This window comes from Rousettus aegyptiacus, unplaced genomic scaffold, assembly GCF_014176215.1.
Source record: "Rousettus aegyptiacus isolate mRouAeg1 unplaced genomic scaffold, mRouAeg1.p scaffold_m13_p_4, whole genome shotgun sequence".
Taxonomy (NCBI): domain Eukaryota; kingdom Metazoa; phylum Chordata; class Mammalia; order Chiroptera; family Pteropodidae; genus Rousettus; species Rousettus aegyptiacus.
In genome coordinates this window covers 115704815-115722417 of record NW_023416307.1, presented here as the reverse complement: position 1 = coordinate 115722417, position 17603 = coordinate 115704815, and the positions used below count along the sequence as shown (strand labels likewise).

Below are 17603 nucleotides of genomic sequence, written 5' to 3'. Positions count from 1 at the left end.
AGATGTTCAGTTTCGAATCTCCTCCATTATCAAAACAAAATTTATTTCAATATTTGTTTAAGGCCGCAGATATTTGTTTCATGATCATTGCTTTAAAATGATCATGCCTTTAGAGCTTAATATATTACAGATGCTATTATTATTTTTTTAAATAGGCAAATCATTACTGTGAAAAAGAGGAAGACAATTAAGCATAGTATGCTTGATTTTAAGGCACTTAAATATTTGGGGGATGAAAACAAATTTTTAGGGAAAATGGGAATGCAATGATCATCTGCTTCACCATGGAAGAGATCAGATAAGTTTTTAACTAATTTCTACTTCTAAAAAGGGAACTAAAATAATTTTTTCTATTGCATAGAAATACTTTTCCTAAGACTTGTAAATAAATTGCCATTACATCCATAGTCCCTTGTTAAAGAAACAAATTACTAAAATTTAAAGGTCTTAGTGATTACCTGGTCTAGGAATATTCTTGCTAATGGCGCACAGTCAGTGGACCTGATGAACCGCACAACATCTGCCACACTCCACTTCAGGGGGTTACTGTCCAGGCGAAGCCTTTCAGCAATTTCAATTCTTATTTCCTTCATTCCCCACAACGAAATCAAACCAAATGGTGTAAGAGTGATTTTATTCTGAAAAAGTCTCTCTATATAAATGGATAACCCCTCAAGGTAGCATTTAAAGTGGTTTTACCATGATTTCTCCCAGCAAAAGTGGCAAAGGCCCATATACATTAGGTACTCAGCAAATGGTTGTTTTTTATAATAACAAATGTCAATGTGGAAGAATTTATCTCAAAGTTTCGGCAGACATAATTTGAGCAATTTAACAGAGAAAAATAGTTTTAACATCCCCCATTTGTTCCTCCATTTGTTCTAAATCTCTCATTTGTTCAACTCACTCTCTAGTAGGGTGCTAAAGTAAGTGAGATGATATTTTTCAATGAGAGAGAAGGCTAAATTATCAGGAGAAATCATTTATTACTTCTGTTCATTGAATATATTTGAAAAGCAGCCCAGTTTTACAACACTAACTTAACTGACATTCTTTAGTGTATATGTTATATAACATGCATATATGTAATATGTTAAATATACTAAAAATGGCTTAACTAGAATCAAAAGGTATTTCTACAAAACCATTATATCTCTATAAAACCATACACATTATGAAAAATATTTAAAAGGCAGTTTTCCCTAAAATAAATGACAGTCTACAAATAAACCAGCAATGAAACATTCTTTTAATTAAAGTAGCCACTCTGAGATCTTCTTCCTGATAAGTAGTTGATCTCCAAATAATTCTGAAACACAGGTAAATCACTGAACTTGGAACCATTTAAAAAGTGACTCAAGAAATTCAACTGAAGCCTGTATTGAATTAAGTGAAATGCCGGTATTAACAATTAGATTCTAGAGGAAAATTCTAAAGAGAGAGAAAAAGAGTATATTTTTTAAATGGGTACCTTTGGTGAAGGAGGTTTATTCTCATCATCAGAAAATGAAAATGTGCGAAGCTCTCTTTTTCTCCTTTGTCTGTCTGGAGGCAGTGATGTGGAAATCTCACTTTGGGTGGGAGAGGAGGAGCATGACTTTTTTTCTGACATTTCTGACTCTTCCTGTAGCTCATCCTGCTGTTCAGATGTACTGCCCTCACTTAGGGAATCATCATCTCCTTCATCTGGGTCATCCTCATCTTCAGGGCCACTTCCCTAGAGGAAAGAAAGAGATGTCTTATTGAAATTCAGGACAAACCAGTTCTGGGGCTGCAAAACCATCTTTGATTGGCCAGAGATGTGAATTAGAGAGACCTGCAGGTATTCTTTCTGCATCTGTACTGTAAAGCAGTGATCTCTTGGCTTCCAGATGGTACAGGCACATTAGATCTCATACCTGGGGAGAGCCCGCCGGGGTATTATCAACAGATGCAGAGGAACGTTTCTTCTTATGAACAAAAACATTTTTCCGCCTCTTTCTCCTCTTACTGGCTTTTTTCAGGGCACATGCTAAGTTACTATGCCCACCAGGTGGCCTCCCAATTCTTTTACTTTTCTTCTTTCCATAATAGTGTGCTAAATATGTATGACAAAAAAAATGAAGTAGCTTCATTATTTTTGTGTACCTCAAACCACGAGAGTCTATTAGCACAGCTGAAAAAAAGATACACTGTATTTGATTAAAGTTTAAATTCCATACAGTGGAATAATCTTAACTGTACAGATCTTAAATGTACAGTTTGACTAGTACTGACAGATAAACAAACTTGAAAAATCCTCCCCCTACCAAAACAGAATATCTACATCCTCCTAAAAAGTTCCCAGGGTCCCTTCCTGGTCAGTCCCCCTCACCAGAAGCAACCGTTATTGTGTTTCATCACTGGAGGTTAGTTTTTTTTTTTTTTGCCTCATCTACAGAACCATTCACTAGGTACTTTTTTTGTACAAGGCTTCTTTACTCAGCATAATATTTTTGAGCCTCATATTTGCTTTTTGTGTATGAGTAATTTATTATTTCATATTGATGAACAGCATTCCATTGTACAAATACACTAGTTTATCTATTCTTCCATTGATGGGCACCTGGGCTGTTTCCAAGGCTTTACTATTATTAAGTTGCAATAAACATTCTTGTACAAGGCTTTTAGTTGGCATGTTTTCATTTTTCTTGGATAAATACCTAGAAATGGAATTGCTAGATAATATGAATATGACAGATGTATGATTAACTTTTAAAGAAACTGTCAGTTTTCAAAAGCATTGTATAATTTTACACTCCTACCAACAATGTATGAGAGGTGTAGGTGCTTTACGCTTTTGCCAGCAGGTGGGATTGCCACTCTTTACCACATATCCACCAGATTGGCTGAAATGAACATTTCTCATTATAGTCTAAATTTGCATTTCTCTAACGACTAATGATATTGAGCACATTTTTTCATGTGCTTATTGGCCACTGTCTATCTTTTTCTGTGAAGTGTCTATTCGAATCTTTTATTCATTTTTTTTGTTTTAAATTGAGATACAATTCTCATAACATAAAATTAATCACTTTAAAGTGTATATATTCAGTAGTTTTTAGTATATTCACTATATTGTGCAATCCATCACCGCTATCTAATTCCAGAACTTCTTCTCTTTTTATTTTTTTAAATTGTGGCATAGTTATACAGGCACTTACATGAATAGTATATTTCACTTACCTACTAAAAATTGTAATTTTTTTGGCAATTTGCTAAACTAAGTGTTGAAGTTGACACACAAATAAGCTAAGACGATCTCTGCCTTTAAGGAGTTTACAATCCAATAAATAGAAATAGAAACTAGAAGGTTAGACTCGTATGATTTTGTGATTCGAATACTGATTAGAAAGCTCATCATGCTAAATGTGAACCTTAGAACAGCAGCATCAGCAGCATCTGGGAGCTTGTTGGAAATGCAGACACTTGGGCCTCAGATAACCAAAGACCTGACAAATCAGAACCTCCATTTAACAAGATCTTCTGGTGATTTACATGCATGATGAAGTTTAAGAGGCACAGAATTATATATACCTAAAAGTAATCTTCTAATTAACAAGGTAAAATCCTTCTCTGTATTAATTCTCCCAAATGACATCAGCGTTTATAGGATTTAAGGATAGGACCAGAATTGTGTGTTTAGATAACAATGGTTTGACAAAGTTCTAAATTGGAAATTTCATCCTGTATGACTTTTGTTTTGTTGTTGCAGTTTCCCAGTGAGAAGGAGGAGTTGTCATTATGACAATTCAGAGTGAAGTCCATAACTACTCCCCCTCCTACTTATACCTCTTATCTACTGTGGCCTCTTTGCTGCTCCTCACAGATACTAAGGATGCTCCTGCCTCAGGCCTGTACTCTTGCTACCCTCCCTTACCCAGGACATTCTCGCCCCACATCTGCACCGCTGGCTCTTGGTTTCCTTCAGGTTGTTTGTTACCTGTCAGGAAGAATTCCCTGACCACCTGTATGAAAAGCACCCCACCTCCTAGCCTTCCTCACTCTCCTACTTTGCTTGCTCATCTTGCTTCATTTTCATCTACAGTACTTCTCTCTCTGTATTTGTTCACGTGTTTATTACTTGTCTCCTACATTAAAATGTAAAATCAATGAGGACGGGAATTTTTTTCTTTATTGTTGTATTCCAGTGCTAGGACAGTTGCAGCAAACAGTACATACATAAGAAATACTTGCATACTACATGAATGAATTATATAGCCTAATAAATGCAATATAGCTAATTTCTATACATGCTATATAAAAAAGTTGGCAAATGTGCCTCATGGCTTATTTTGGTATGACCCTCAAGCTAAAAATGTTTTTCATATTGTTTAAAGTGTTTTTTAAAAAGTGAAAATAACCCAGAATATACAACAGAGATTACTACCCATAGCCTAAGATATTATCTGGCCCTTCACAGAAAAAGTGTGTATACCTTTTTACGTGGCTGTCTGCAAATAAAAACTTTTCATGATATAAGGTATGGTCAACTGCTATAGTTACCAAATTTGAAAAACGTGACTCACTATATTTGGTCTTTGTAAGTACAGAGCAGTTCTCAGAACACTTATCCAGAACCATCCGTGGACCGAATAGATTGGGACAGCACTCCAGTTTGATACAGGTTTGCCGGCAGAATTCAGTCACCCGATCTGCTGTTTTCACTATCTCAACAGTAGCTCGATAACTCTTTCCCTTGTATCTGCCATCGGAAGACATCAGATACCAAGTTTACTGGGCTAATAATTACCCAAAGAAAAATCAAGTACATTAACAGACTTAAAAATATTTTTACTTGTTAGAATATTCTATCTTTTATATTTTGAGAACTCTAAAAATAATATGGTTTATACATTTTGTACTTAAATTTATAATCTAGTAAACTATGGCAACTAAAAGCTGAGTTATTCAAATTAGCAAAAGAAGGTTCCTGCTTTCTGTTTCTAAGTTTGAAGTTTTTATAGCAACTCCTACATTACTAAAAGAAAAATGAATTTCATTAAGTCTTTCTTCATCCTAGGGTAGTGATCCTCAGAATGCGGTCAACTGACCAATATAACCTGCCAACTATCACCTGTCTTTGACAAGATTAGGTCAGAAAATGAAAGTAAATGTTGATAAACTTTCACAGTAATTTGAATGAGTAATTTTATGTCTACTAAATCTAATTTAAAAATTGTTCTAGTATTTTATACCTTTTAAATTTTATGTATCTTGTGATTCACTTTTACCATATAAAAGTATTGGTCCATGACAGAAGAAACACTTAAAAACAAACCTGGTCCTTCAGCAGAAATAATTGAAGAAACAATGCCTCAGGAAATGTAAATAGTCTAATATTATCCTTGGGAAGAACTGGTTCTGTGACTTGTTAAGGATGACTATGCATTAAAGGCAGAGGAGCCTACTCACTTGGCTTTTAGGACTTCCCCACATCCATGCCACACAGAGTCTTTGTCCAGCTGCAGCTCCCGGAGGACACGACTGGGTTTATAGGCTGCATTGATAAGTAAAGTGAGGACCTGCACTCCATTTTTAAAGAAAAAATATGGGTTGAGAAGGAGAAAAGCATACTATTAGGAAAAACCTCGCTAATCTCCAGCATATCACTTAGGAGATTAATCCTAGTCATGTTAATTAACAAATGTTAATAAAATAGTAATACTGAAGATATGACAGCTGACCAAAGTTGCAAGTAAGAGATTAACCAGACCCTCTTACATATTTAAAACATTATCATTAGATAGAAATAGGTACCATAAACTTAAAATTACTCTAGTATATGCTTCTAAATCCTTTCCCAGTCATGGTACACACAGAAAATTCTGTTTGTTTGGGATATTTTGTAGTTAGCTGAGCCTTCTTGTGGCTGGAGGAGTCTGGTGGAGAAACTCCAACTTCCCTAGATCCTGAGCCTTGCCTCTTTAGAGGCTAAAAAAGTTCAATACTCCTCACATCTGTTACCCACCCAGTAGCCTGGCTGGGAAGCTCTGCAAGTCCAGGTGTGTAGCTTTATTGCAATCATGGGTTAATGCCACACAGCCACTATTCTCACACTCTTCTACAATTCTCATGTGGTCTCTGAAAGAAGATCTTTCTACATTGACAGAGGTGAGCCTGCTATATGAAGAATTGCTCAGGTGAATGTTCCCTGGGGGAGAGGGAGACCAGAAATAACTATGTGTCCAGTTTATTGTCCAACATGAGAAAAGTTAATCACTTATGATAAAAACTAGAGTTGTCACATCTATGGCAGGTATGAATGAGTCTATGAGACTGCTGTGAAATTTCCAAGTTCTTTGCTTTAGACCAGAACCTTACCTCTCTAAGGACTAGAACACAGTTCCCAGGTCCTACACATTGAGGCAGCTCAGCGATTCTTCCTTTGTTAAGATATGGCCCTGAGAAGCAACGGTGGTTGAAATATATCTTTGGACAGCAATATTTTCCATTAATCATAACTAGGAAATGAAGAGAAACAAATATTCAGAACACAGTCATTTTCCACCTCATTTCCAAAGTTGGATTACTGGGGAAGGGAGGAACAAGCATATTCACCATTATGTAAAGTAAGGAATTATGTATTTTGAAGCTTACCATGTTGTCTGAGGGTGCCCTCGAAATACTTACAACTAACTCTATTGCAGTGCTTATCACTCTGCTGAAATCAAACAATGTCTGGAATTATGGGCAGATTAACTTCTGGGTTAATTTGACATGGTTCCATAGGCTTATACTTCTATCAATAAAGGAAGTAGAAGATTGACTTCAAGAACCCATGATGATTCCAGACAACCAACTAACTATTCAAAAACCTATTCTGGAATATTTCTAGAGAATGATGGTGAATATTATCCACAACTACAGTTTGTCTCCTTAAGACCACGAAACTAGTATTCAATGACATGGGAGCCTTCCTATTTCTGGGATTTCTGAAGGGCTAAAAGTACTCTGTGATCACATCTCTAAATTCTTTAAGTATTGAGGGGTCTAAATGGGCCTAGAGATCCCTTTCTTCAATTGTTTGTACGAATACCATACTTCAAGATAATGTTTTTTAACCCCCTCATCGTGATTAACAATTCAGCTACTGAATGTTAAAAATTCAGACACTAAAACATCTTCATTTTCCTCTCAGAGAGAAGCTCTTCTGATGGATACTGCCTCGATTATCCAACATTAAGAAAAGGAGATGTGTGTACACTGCCCACTGTTCATAAGACCTTGAAGTATATGATGTTTACTCTAAGAATACTGTCATAGCACTCTGCCACCGAAAGTCCCCTCTTCAGGATTAAGGCACTTTTGCTCCCCACTGCTGGGCATGTTGGCAGTTTACAGCTGCCAACATTGAGTCTTAAGTCTACCCTCATTCTAGGACTGCCTACAGTAAGAGAGAGCCAACCTGCTGAAAATTCCACCCTTTGTGAGGTGGAAAGGGAGAAGCAGCTTACTTCCAATATCTGACCACGAAGGATTACAAAGGTGTGGCTACCATGCCTCGCATCTTAGAGGCTATACCAGCTCCAAGGCTCCCTGTAGGACTGGAAGAAACTTCTGTACAACTGTTCTATTCTCTGCCCAGTTCTGCTTCCTTTACCCCTCCAGAAGCTGTTCTCCAAAACACTACCCAATGAAACTTCTGCACAAATATCAGTTTCAGTCTCTGTTTCCAAGGTAATCTGACCTATCTCAAAATCCAAACCAAAAAGAACTTGGCTGTGGTGAGGGAGATATTAATATCTTAATTCTGCAGTTCCAGTAGGTATTAAAATGGCCAGTAATAAATCAAAAATAAGGAGTTACACAGACCTGATCCTCTATGTATAAATGACATAATGAAAGGGCAGTGAGTAGGAGACAAAAAGAGTGCAGGTTTTGAACTTAAGAAAGATTTGAGTTCCATTTCTGACCCTTATATGCACATGCTGTGTAACCTCTCTAAAATTTGGTTTTTCTTTTCTTTTCTAGGCATTTAGTAAATACCACCCAAATGTCTAACCTGTGGTAGATTACACACAGCCAAGATGCTAAGCATTAAGCAACCAGCAAAGACAGTCAAGAGTAGGTCCAGGGAGAGGAAGGATCTCCGTCACATTTATTAGGCATTGCCTCTGGAACAATCTGTTTTTCCAGTGCTTACTTTTTTAAATTGTGGAATGAATATATATATATAAATATATATAAATAAAACGTGTAGATCATAAAAAGGGTTTAAAGAAGAAAAACATCCACCTCTGAACCAACCCGCTTAAGAAAGAGCACTGCCTGGAAAGCCTCAGGTTCTTTATCTAAACTCAGGGATAATAATATTGACCTCTGGAGCCCTTGGCACCCAATAAGTGGTCAGTAAAAAATGACTATAATTATTATGAATGCACAGAGATATAAGCCTACAGATAATTATTAAACTAAGTGCATCTTAGACAATTGTAAATTAAAAATCACAATTAAGATAGCCTTCTATGAAGCTACATCTTATAAATCAAATGCATTCAGTTATTTTAGGTATAGTCCATTAAAAGAAAGTAAAGGTACTCTTTTCCCCAAGATTGCATGCACATATACCTGAGTCTGTAGAGTTCAGTTCCTGATTCTTCAGGCCTTCATGGACAGTCCTCGAGGATGGTATTCTGGGTCAAGAAAACACAACAAAATAGTGAGATAATCCTTTAAGTCAGTAGAGCGTGAGGGTTCTTTTCCTTCAAATCTAAGAAGAAAGCAAATGTGGCAGACTGCAAAATCTATAATAGAAGGTGCTTTCTTGATTATACTTTTTTTTTTAATGTACATAGTTTTTAAAACTATGTACACAGGCTAAGGAGCCAACAGTCTATAGACAGTGCTGTGATACTGCATGTTCAAATGAACCTTCTTCCATTCATGTGAGCAACAATTACAGAATTCCTTCTGGGATTCTTAAACCACAAGTAGAGTATTCGTTTACTTTAATAGTCAAAGAATGGAAACTTTTCTTATGTAAGATTAGTTTTATCAGTTTCTCGAAATTCAAAACAAATTATATTATTTAAAAAAAGATAATTACTCTACTTGCAGTGATCATTCAAAAAGGTTAATTGATCTCTTTTAATTACTTTTTAAAACTTTGAATTGGTCTTGGCAACTAAATCAAGGAAAAATCCAAGGCCAGATTGTTGTCATCGCTATCTCACTTCACTACCTGGAATAGAATTCTTTCTGTGTCCTTTCTCACTACTTCTATTGTCAGTTTTATTACTCACACAGCCACAAAAGCAACTATAATTTTAGATTATTTGTATAGACTGAATTGTGTCCCCTTAAAATTCACGTTGAAGCCCTACCCCTCAAAAGTGACTGTTTGGAGACAGGGCTTTTAGGAGGTAAATAAGGGTCCTCATAAGAAGAGGAAGAGAAAAAGATCTCCCTTCTCTCTGTCCCTACCATGTGAGGACACAGTGAGACAATGACAGTCAGCAAGGTAGGAAGAGAGACCAGACCAGGAACAAATTGAGCTAGTACTTTGATCTCAGCCTTCCCAGACTATAAAATTGTGAGAAAATAAATTTGTTGCTTAAGCTAGTGGTCCCCAAACCCCAGGCCATGAACCAGTACCAGTCCGATGCCTTTGGGAACAGGGCGAAACAGCCGGAGGTAGTGGCAGCTAGCATCACTGCCTCAGCTCCACCTCAGATCAGCAGGCATTAGATTCTCATCGGAGTACTGGTCCATGGTGCCAAAAAGGTTGGGGACTGCTGGTTTAAGCCACCCAGTCAGTCTGTGGCATCTGGTTATGGCAGCCTGAACAAACTAATACAGAATGAAAACCCAATGTTTAAAAGCACACGTGTATACACAGAAACTCTTATATTTTTAAGGTACCACTAATCACTTGCTTCTCAAAAGCTAGGTATGAAGATATGCTACAGAGGGTTTCCTAATGGCGCACAAAGGCACTCCTTTTATTGTGCTTTTCAGCTTTTAGAGTTGTCTTCTAGCTGAACTTTACTTTTTCACAACGACAAATCATATCCTAATTTACATTTTTTGCTCTTCCTTGACAAATGCCAGCACAGAAACTCTATTTCCTCTCTTATTCAAATGCCTTTAGGCTCTACAGCCAAAGAAAACTCAATTTGGGGAACATCTTGAGAATGCATTTTACCCTTTTGTATTAATGCCATTTTAGGAAATGCATGTAAGTATGTAAACTATCAAAAGCAGAATTAAAGGATTATGCTTCCATGTGAGAAAATAACATTTGAGAAGATATACTCTCTTAAATAGTTATTTCTTTTACTAGAGAGTCTAAATTTCAAATGTCAACTGTTCAAACATACTGTTATATTACTTACTGTTTTTCTGGCTGAACCACTGCAATTTTCCTCTGTTTGTGTACTATAAGAAAAAAACAAAAAAGTAAATGCCAAGAAAAATTAAGAGACAGATGATAACTGCATATTTAAACCTGGTTAATATGTATAGCAAATGCTATAAATAAGTGCTGATATGATATGTCTGAAATGAGACTAAAGCACATTTTCTGGTTAAGAGTCTTTAAACAAAGACCAAAATAATATTTTCAAGGATCCCTGGGAAAATCAACTCCTACAAATACTTTCTAAGCAGGAATAGATATTCAAAAGAAAAATTGATTTTGACAAGGGTACCAACACATTCAATAGGGAAAGTACAGCCTTTTCAACAAACTATGCTGAGAAAACTGAATAGCCACATTAATGAACATGGACCTTTACCTTATACTATTACAAAAAGTAACTTAAAATGGACCAAACACCTAAACATAGGAGCTAAAACTATGAAACTCTTAGAAGAAAACAGGGGAAAATCTTCACGATACTGGATTTGGCAATGATTTCCTTGTTATGACACCAAAAGCACAGGCAACAAAAGGAAAAATAAACTGTATTACATTAAAATTAAAAACTTTTGTGCATCAAATAACACTATCAAGAGAGGCAAAGGCAGCCCACAGGATGGGAGAAAAATCATATATATGATAGGGAAGTAAAACCTAGGATACATAACAAAATCCTACAACTCAACAACAACAAAAAACAATTAAAAAATGGGCAAATGATTTGAATAGACATTTCTCCAAAGAAGATATACTGATGGCAATTAAGCACATGAAAAGATGCTCAACATAACTAATCGTTATTAAGGAAATGTAACTCATGACCACAGTAAGATACCACTTCCACACCCACCAGGATGGCTATTATATAAAAACAAACAAACAAACAAACAAACAAACAACTCCCCCAGAAAATAACAAGTGTTGGGGAGAAATGTGAAGAAAGTGAAACCCTCACACATTGCTGGCAGGGATGAAAAATGATGCAGATGCTTTGGAAAACAGTTTGGCTGTGTTAAACACAGAGTTACATCAAAGCCTGTACACAAATGTTCATAGCAGCATTATTGATAATAGATAAATAACGGAAATAACACAAATGTGTAACAACTGATGCATGGAAAAACAAAGTGTGGTATATGCATATAATAGAATGTGACTCAGGAATACAAAGGAATAACGTACTGATACATACAACAAAATGAATACACTCAGAAAACGTTATGCTAAGTAAAAGAAGTCAGTTACAAAAAAGACCACATATTGAATGACTCTTCCATTTATGAGAAAAGTCCAGAATAGGCAAATCTATAGAGACAGGAATTAGATTAGTAGTTGCTTAGGACAAGAGATCAGGAGTAAAGAGATGACTGCTAAGGAGTATGGACTTCTTTCCAGACAAAGAAATGTTCTCAAATTGACTGTTGTGATAGTTACACAATTCTCATTACACTAAAAATCACTGAATTTTATATAGTTAGTCCTCATTTAACATCACTGATAGGTTCTGTGACTTTAAGTGAAACAATGTATAATGAAACCAATTTTACCATAGGCTAACTGATATAAATAAGAGTCAAGTTTCTATAAGAGTCAAGTTTCTATAGTATCTCATCAACTTTATAATGAAACAAGGTTGAATAAATAAACATTATTGAAGGACCTACTATACTTTAAAAGAGCAAATTTTATGTTATATAAATGATATCTCATAAAATCGTTTTTAAAAAGAGGGGTGGATGTCACTTTTAACATCAGGTTAAAGAAATACTCTGCCTACTATATTGCTCAACCTCTCTTACTCTCTCACTTGCTGGCTGACAGAAGCCAACTGCTGCTATGCTGTGAGCTCCCCCATGAAGAGGTCCACCTAGCAAGAATTAGAAGGAAGCCTCCAATAGCCAGAAAGAACTGAGGCCCTCAGTTGAACAGCCTACAAGGAAATGTATTCTTGCCAATGATCACCTGCATAAACTTGGGAACAGACCCTCCCCACAGCTGGGCTTTGAGATGACTAGAGAGCCCTGGCTGACATACCTTGACTGTGAAAGATTCAAATACAAAGGACCCAGCTAAGTTGCGCCTAGATTCCTGACCCATAGAAACTGTAAGATAATAAATGTTTGCAGTGATAAATAATTTCCTGTGCAGGAACAGATAACTAGAATATCACTTTGTTTTTCTCTGAAATGCCCCGACATCCTAACTGGTAGCAGCCACACAACAGATTATCTAATGATCAACACTTTCACCCAGAAATAGAAGGGTACCTCGTGCTCGACGAGGAGTGCTGAGGGGATGGCCATTGGTTTCACACCAGCCCAAAGGAAATATATCCATGGATTCCACACTCACAATACATTCAGGAATGGGCTTCTTAGAACCTGTTTAAAAAAAAAAAAAAAAAAATTTAGACCATTAAGTAGCCTTCTTCAAAAACTACTTCCTAGACAATCAATATTCTACTATTACAAAAATACAGACAGAAAGTCTCTTGAACAAGTTCCTTTTATACGGAAGTCATACTTTTTCATGAGTGATAAACATTAAGGAAAAAAAGTAAACTGTCTTCCATGTGTTACTATAGAAAACCAACGTGGGTATTGAATATCAGGGAACAGCAAATAAGAAACTAGAAGTATCAGTAGTATCATTCGGATGGTTGACAAATGTCAACCCCATGAAAACTGGCAAACAAAGGCAAAGGTGATGATTCCACTCAATGAGAACATTAGTTGTGGTACATGCGGACAAGCCAGAATTCAAATCAGAAGGCAAGTTGCTCAGAAGGGGCTGCACAAAAGTCTATCTTCAATGCTGTCCTTGACGTCTGTATTAAATGCTAATTCTACAGACTGGAAACAGTACGTACCAAGTCTATTTGGCAGCCAAATAAAAAGAAAACCTAGGCCACATACAGTAACTGTGGCACTGAGTGCTCACATAGTGCTTTTGTTACACAAATCTGTCGAACTGTTAAATACTACTTTTAGTATGTCATTTTACATATTTTTTGGTTCTAATGGTTAGGGGCAACCAAAATACTATCTCTTGAATAAGCTAGTTGTTAATACTCAGATATTTTGGTCACATCAAAATATATGCTATTTGACTTATCCTTTCCCTTTCAAGAAAATAGGGGACTCTGTAGTAAAGGCTTTTTATTCACATTCATTTCCTAAAATTTGAAAGTCAAGGACATGAAAAGAAATTTGAGTTTAGAATCTTGCATTATAAATTAGAAGTCTATGAACAAAATGCTTATTTAGCTAATTGATTAAGTTTAACAAGCCACATTACAGGGGTAAACAGGAAAGGCAAAGAGCAGCCACAGGAAGGTAGTGGCACTTACCCTCCAGTTGGAGCCACAAGTAAGAGCCTCTCACTGCAGTAATGGTGGCAACACACACTTCTTCGGGGAGAAGAGGATTCACTGCCTCAAGCTTCATGTTCTCCTTAAATTCATGCTCAGAAATTGACTAGCAAATAAATGAATCAAATTAAATACATACTAAGTATTAACTCATGTGCTCATCTGAGAGACCTTCTCCAAGTAATATTTAACCCCAGAAGAACACTTTAAGGCTATAATTTTTTTTTTTTTGCTTCGTTTTATTTCTTAACGAAACAAAGGGAAAATGTCTCTCTTGATATTCTAGGTAGTCTCTAAAGTTAGATATACTTGCATTACTGCTACCTGTATGAACTTGCTCAAGTTGTGTAACTGCTTTTTGACTCAGTTTCGCCATCTGTCAGATGACAGTGAGAACACCTATCTCACTGGGTAATGTTATGAGGCGTCAATAAAATAAAACACCCAAGGCTTTATGCCCTGAACCAAATGGCTCTTCAATCACTGTTGGTTCATTTTCCTTCCCAGAAAGGGTACTATCATACAATAAACCGCCTGGTTCCTACTTCTATATGTATCATAAAAGGCAGTCAGGATAATGCTTAAAACAAGAGGAGAGTCATTTAAAATATGTTTTAACAATGTGCAGCTTCTGGGTCAAAATAAAGAACGAAACTTCTGTACTTAACTGTTCTCTCTTCCTCCTGATAACTCACTAAAACTAAAGTGCTTTTTTAAAAAAGACATAAACCTATTAGGATGAACATAACAGAAAGGAGACATTTAGAAGAGTGTCTAGAACTAACTTAGCTGATTAAAGAAAGGTGAATCTAAGCTGGCAGTAAAAAAAGCTAAGAACTGGCAGCATCGGTACTAGACAACTAGAGGTGAGAAAGTCAAAATAAAAACATTTGTTGAAAACATTTAAGAAGCATTTATGTCATGCCAATGGCTCCTTCACTCCACACCTCAGGAAAAGTGTCCCTTCCCCTTCCCTATAGAAGATGAGATTTATCTTCCAGAGAGGGTAACACACAAGATCCCTGGGAAGGAAGATGCAGAAACTGTTGAGGGTATGCATGCAGTGCCCAAAACAGGGGCTTGCATGTGGAATGTGAGAGGTTCAGCCCTTGCCTCTACCCTCCAGGCAAGTGACTAGAAGGGGCTTCTTGTAGCAACATGATAAGCCCAAGAAGAAACATATAAAGACATGAATATAGGTGTCCCCAACAAATGACCAGCCAGATTCCACCCTACTGGGAAGTTCAAGGTTGACAAGCCCCACCAACACTCAGAGCTTCCAATGAGCTTTTTCACTTTGTCCCCCATTCTTTAAGCAAACAACCAAGAACTACCGGACATCTAAAGATATAAAAACTAGAGACAAAAAAAAAAAAAAAAGCAACTTGAAGAAAACAGATTATGCAAGAAGAAAACTTCCCCAAAGGCAGGGGTAATTAACATCCTACAAGAAATAAGAAAAACCATTGCATCTTTAAAACAAAAATAATATGCTATTAAAAATAAATATTCAAAGTACAGAAATAGTTCTGGAAAATCAAAAATGTGATATTAGAAATGAAAAGAAGGGCTGAAAAATAAAGTTTAGGAAATCCTCCAGCAAGCAAAACCAAAAGACTAAGAAACAGAAACAAGAGAAAAAAGTTAGAAAAGTAGAGATCTGATCCAGAGGGCCAACATACAAATAAAAGAAATCCTAAAAAAGAGAAGAGAAAATAGAATGAAGAAAATCAAAGAAGAGATTCAAGAGAACCTCCTAGCACAGAGAAAGGCTACAGGAAGGTATCAGAAGAACTAACAATAAAACAAAGAAAATTAAGCTATTAAAAACAGGCAATTATTAACTTGAGGACAAATTAAAAAAGGAAACAATCATAAAATACTGCAGAGCTCGACTGTGAATAATACCTAAATGCATATGATAATGTTAATACTCAGTTCGTATTTAACCAAAAATTGTAATGTAACTCTAACAGGAAGAGCAGGTGGGGGTAAGACAGAGAAGAAAAGTAATATGAACAGCTAAAAGCTTTTTTTCCCATAATGCTGAACCAGCAGACATGTTTAAAATTAATGACTCAAAAGATAACAGCATATTATTTTGTGAATGAGAACTATCAGAATGACAGTGAGAACAGGAAGAAAATACTTATGGGAAGGGAGACTGTGGAAAAGGAAGGGCACAGAACTGTTTTGTTTTAAGCTTTTTACTGCTGTTTTGCTTTGTCAACCAAGTGCAGGTATTATTTTTATAGAGGTATTTTTAAATAAGTTTAACAATTTTTCTCCACTCATATCTGCATGTTTTTCATACTATGATCAACAGATGCTTATTTGTGTTGAGTGAGAGGAATGACTTCAGAGTAATCATAAAAAAACACACAGGAAGCACAGGAGGCAACCCTGAAGCAGTGGCCAGGGGGGTAGGAGGGGCGGGGCTTCTCACCGAAGGGAAGCACCTCTGGGGAGCAGCTTCAGCACCACACTGTTTGAGGTAGTCAGCCCAATCAAAGTCCTGGCCTGTGTAGCCTAAATAGGGACAAAGGAACAATGACTCACACCATACATACCTGCCTCCATGTCTCAATTTACTGCCCTGCTAGGTGTCTACCTGCAACTTCTAAGTTTGCTAGTATGAGAACTTCGACCATTTTAGAGAGGGTAAAAACACCTTATATATCCAAAGCATTGTTAATTTTATAAAATGGAACAAATATGGTCAAACTATGTAACAATACAATAAAATTCTCTGGATAAATTTTGAAACTTTAACATTTCAAATCATGCATTTATTTTGAGCAATATTTTATGATTAGCGGCTGGCAATTCACCAAAAGAATTTAAGACAGTTATGACTGGATTTGATTTGTACCAACAAGTCCAATGTTATTATCAATTCTATTACGATTTAAGCTCTAAAAGAATAGAGACAGGAAATAATGTTCAGTGCTATTTATTCAGTGAAGACTTTTTTTTCTTTCATAAAGCTATTTCTTTAAACATATCTTAGCTCCTACAGATACCATACTCTCAACACTGTTTTCAGATTCATGTTCTACAGAATCTCAATGCTCTTATAACCTGAAATCATGAATTCATTTCATAAAGAAGGTTGAGCTTAACTTCCCACTTAAGTCCATCATCAAGGTTCTTGGTAGAAGCCACTGCATACCTATGTGACGAGCTGGACTGGGCCTGCAGCATCCAAGCTGCTCTCTGCTCTACAGAGCTTAATATCTCACAGGCTCAAAGTAGGCTACTCAAGATTATACCATCCTACAGCCAAACAGCCCCTGCGATGACCTCTTCTGCCCAGCTGAGACTGGCATCATGTTCTCCCTTTGCCCCCACCTCGATTTTCCTCACAGTATACTATCTGCCATTTTCACTTATATGCTACTTTCCATCTATTTACAAAGACAGTTGAGTTATCTATATAATGATGCTGCAAGCTCCAATATCTTTAATAATTGGTTTTTCTTTTCACATGAAGGCAGAAGGCAAGATAAACAACTTGGAATGTCTGAAGACTTCCAGTAAAACAAGAACTTCCTCCTGTAGATGTGTACCAACCACCACCACCACTAGGCAGACACTCCCATTCTCTATTCACTGATGAAGAACCTGGGAGGCTCTCCGCTACTGTTTTCTCCTTGAAGGAACTGTGTTGTACTCACTTTTATTTCCCCAGTGACAAGCCCAATCCCTGGCTCATAGCAAACATTCCATAAATGTTTGTTGGATAAATGAAGGCCGAATGGAAGGCAAAGGTTCTAAGTTTATGACTCCAGCTAATACAAAAGAGCACTTTCAGCCCCCTATTCCAGCAATCACTATTTAGAAAGTAAAGCT

The 17603-nt window shown here is 36.5% G+C and overlaps 1 protein-coding gene across 11 annotated transcripts in view; it reads right to left on the bottom strand.

Annotated features, from left to right (window-relative positions):
- Window positions 1–17603, bottom strand: part of SFMBT1 (Scm like with four mbt domains 1) — a 100704-nt gene that overhangs the window by 5599 nt on the left and 77502 nt on the right. For all 11 annotated transcript variants that reach the window (XM_016121844.2, XM_016121843.2, XM_036218693.1 and 8 more), the window contains 11 exons: window positions 16198–16280; window positions 13731–13857; window positions 12649–12762; window positions 10356–10398; window positions 8590–8654; window positions 6343–6482; window positions 5434–5543; window positions 4548–4723; window positions 1899–2077; window positions 1472–1717; window positions 459–587 (listed from right to left, as the gene is read on the bottom strand). In XM_016121844.2, the coding sequence (XP_015977330.1) occupies window positions 459–587; window positions 1472–1717; window positions 1899–2077; window positions 4548–4723; window positions 5434–5543; window positions 6343–6482; window positions 8590–8654; window positions 10356–10398; window positions 12649–12762; window positions 13731–13857; window positions 16198–16280 (1412 nt within the window). The remainder of the gene's footprint in view (window positions 1–458; window positions 588–1471; window positions 1718–1898; window positions 2078–4547; window positions 4724–5433; window positions 5544–6342; window positions 6483–8589; window positions 8655–10355; window positions 10399–12648; window positions 12763–13730; window positions 13858–16197; window positions 16281–17603) is intronic.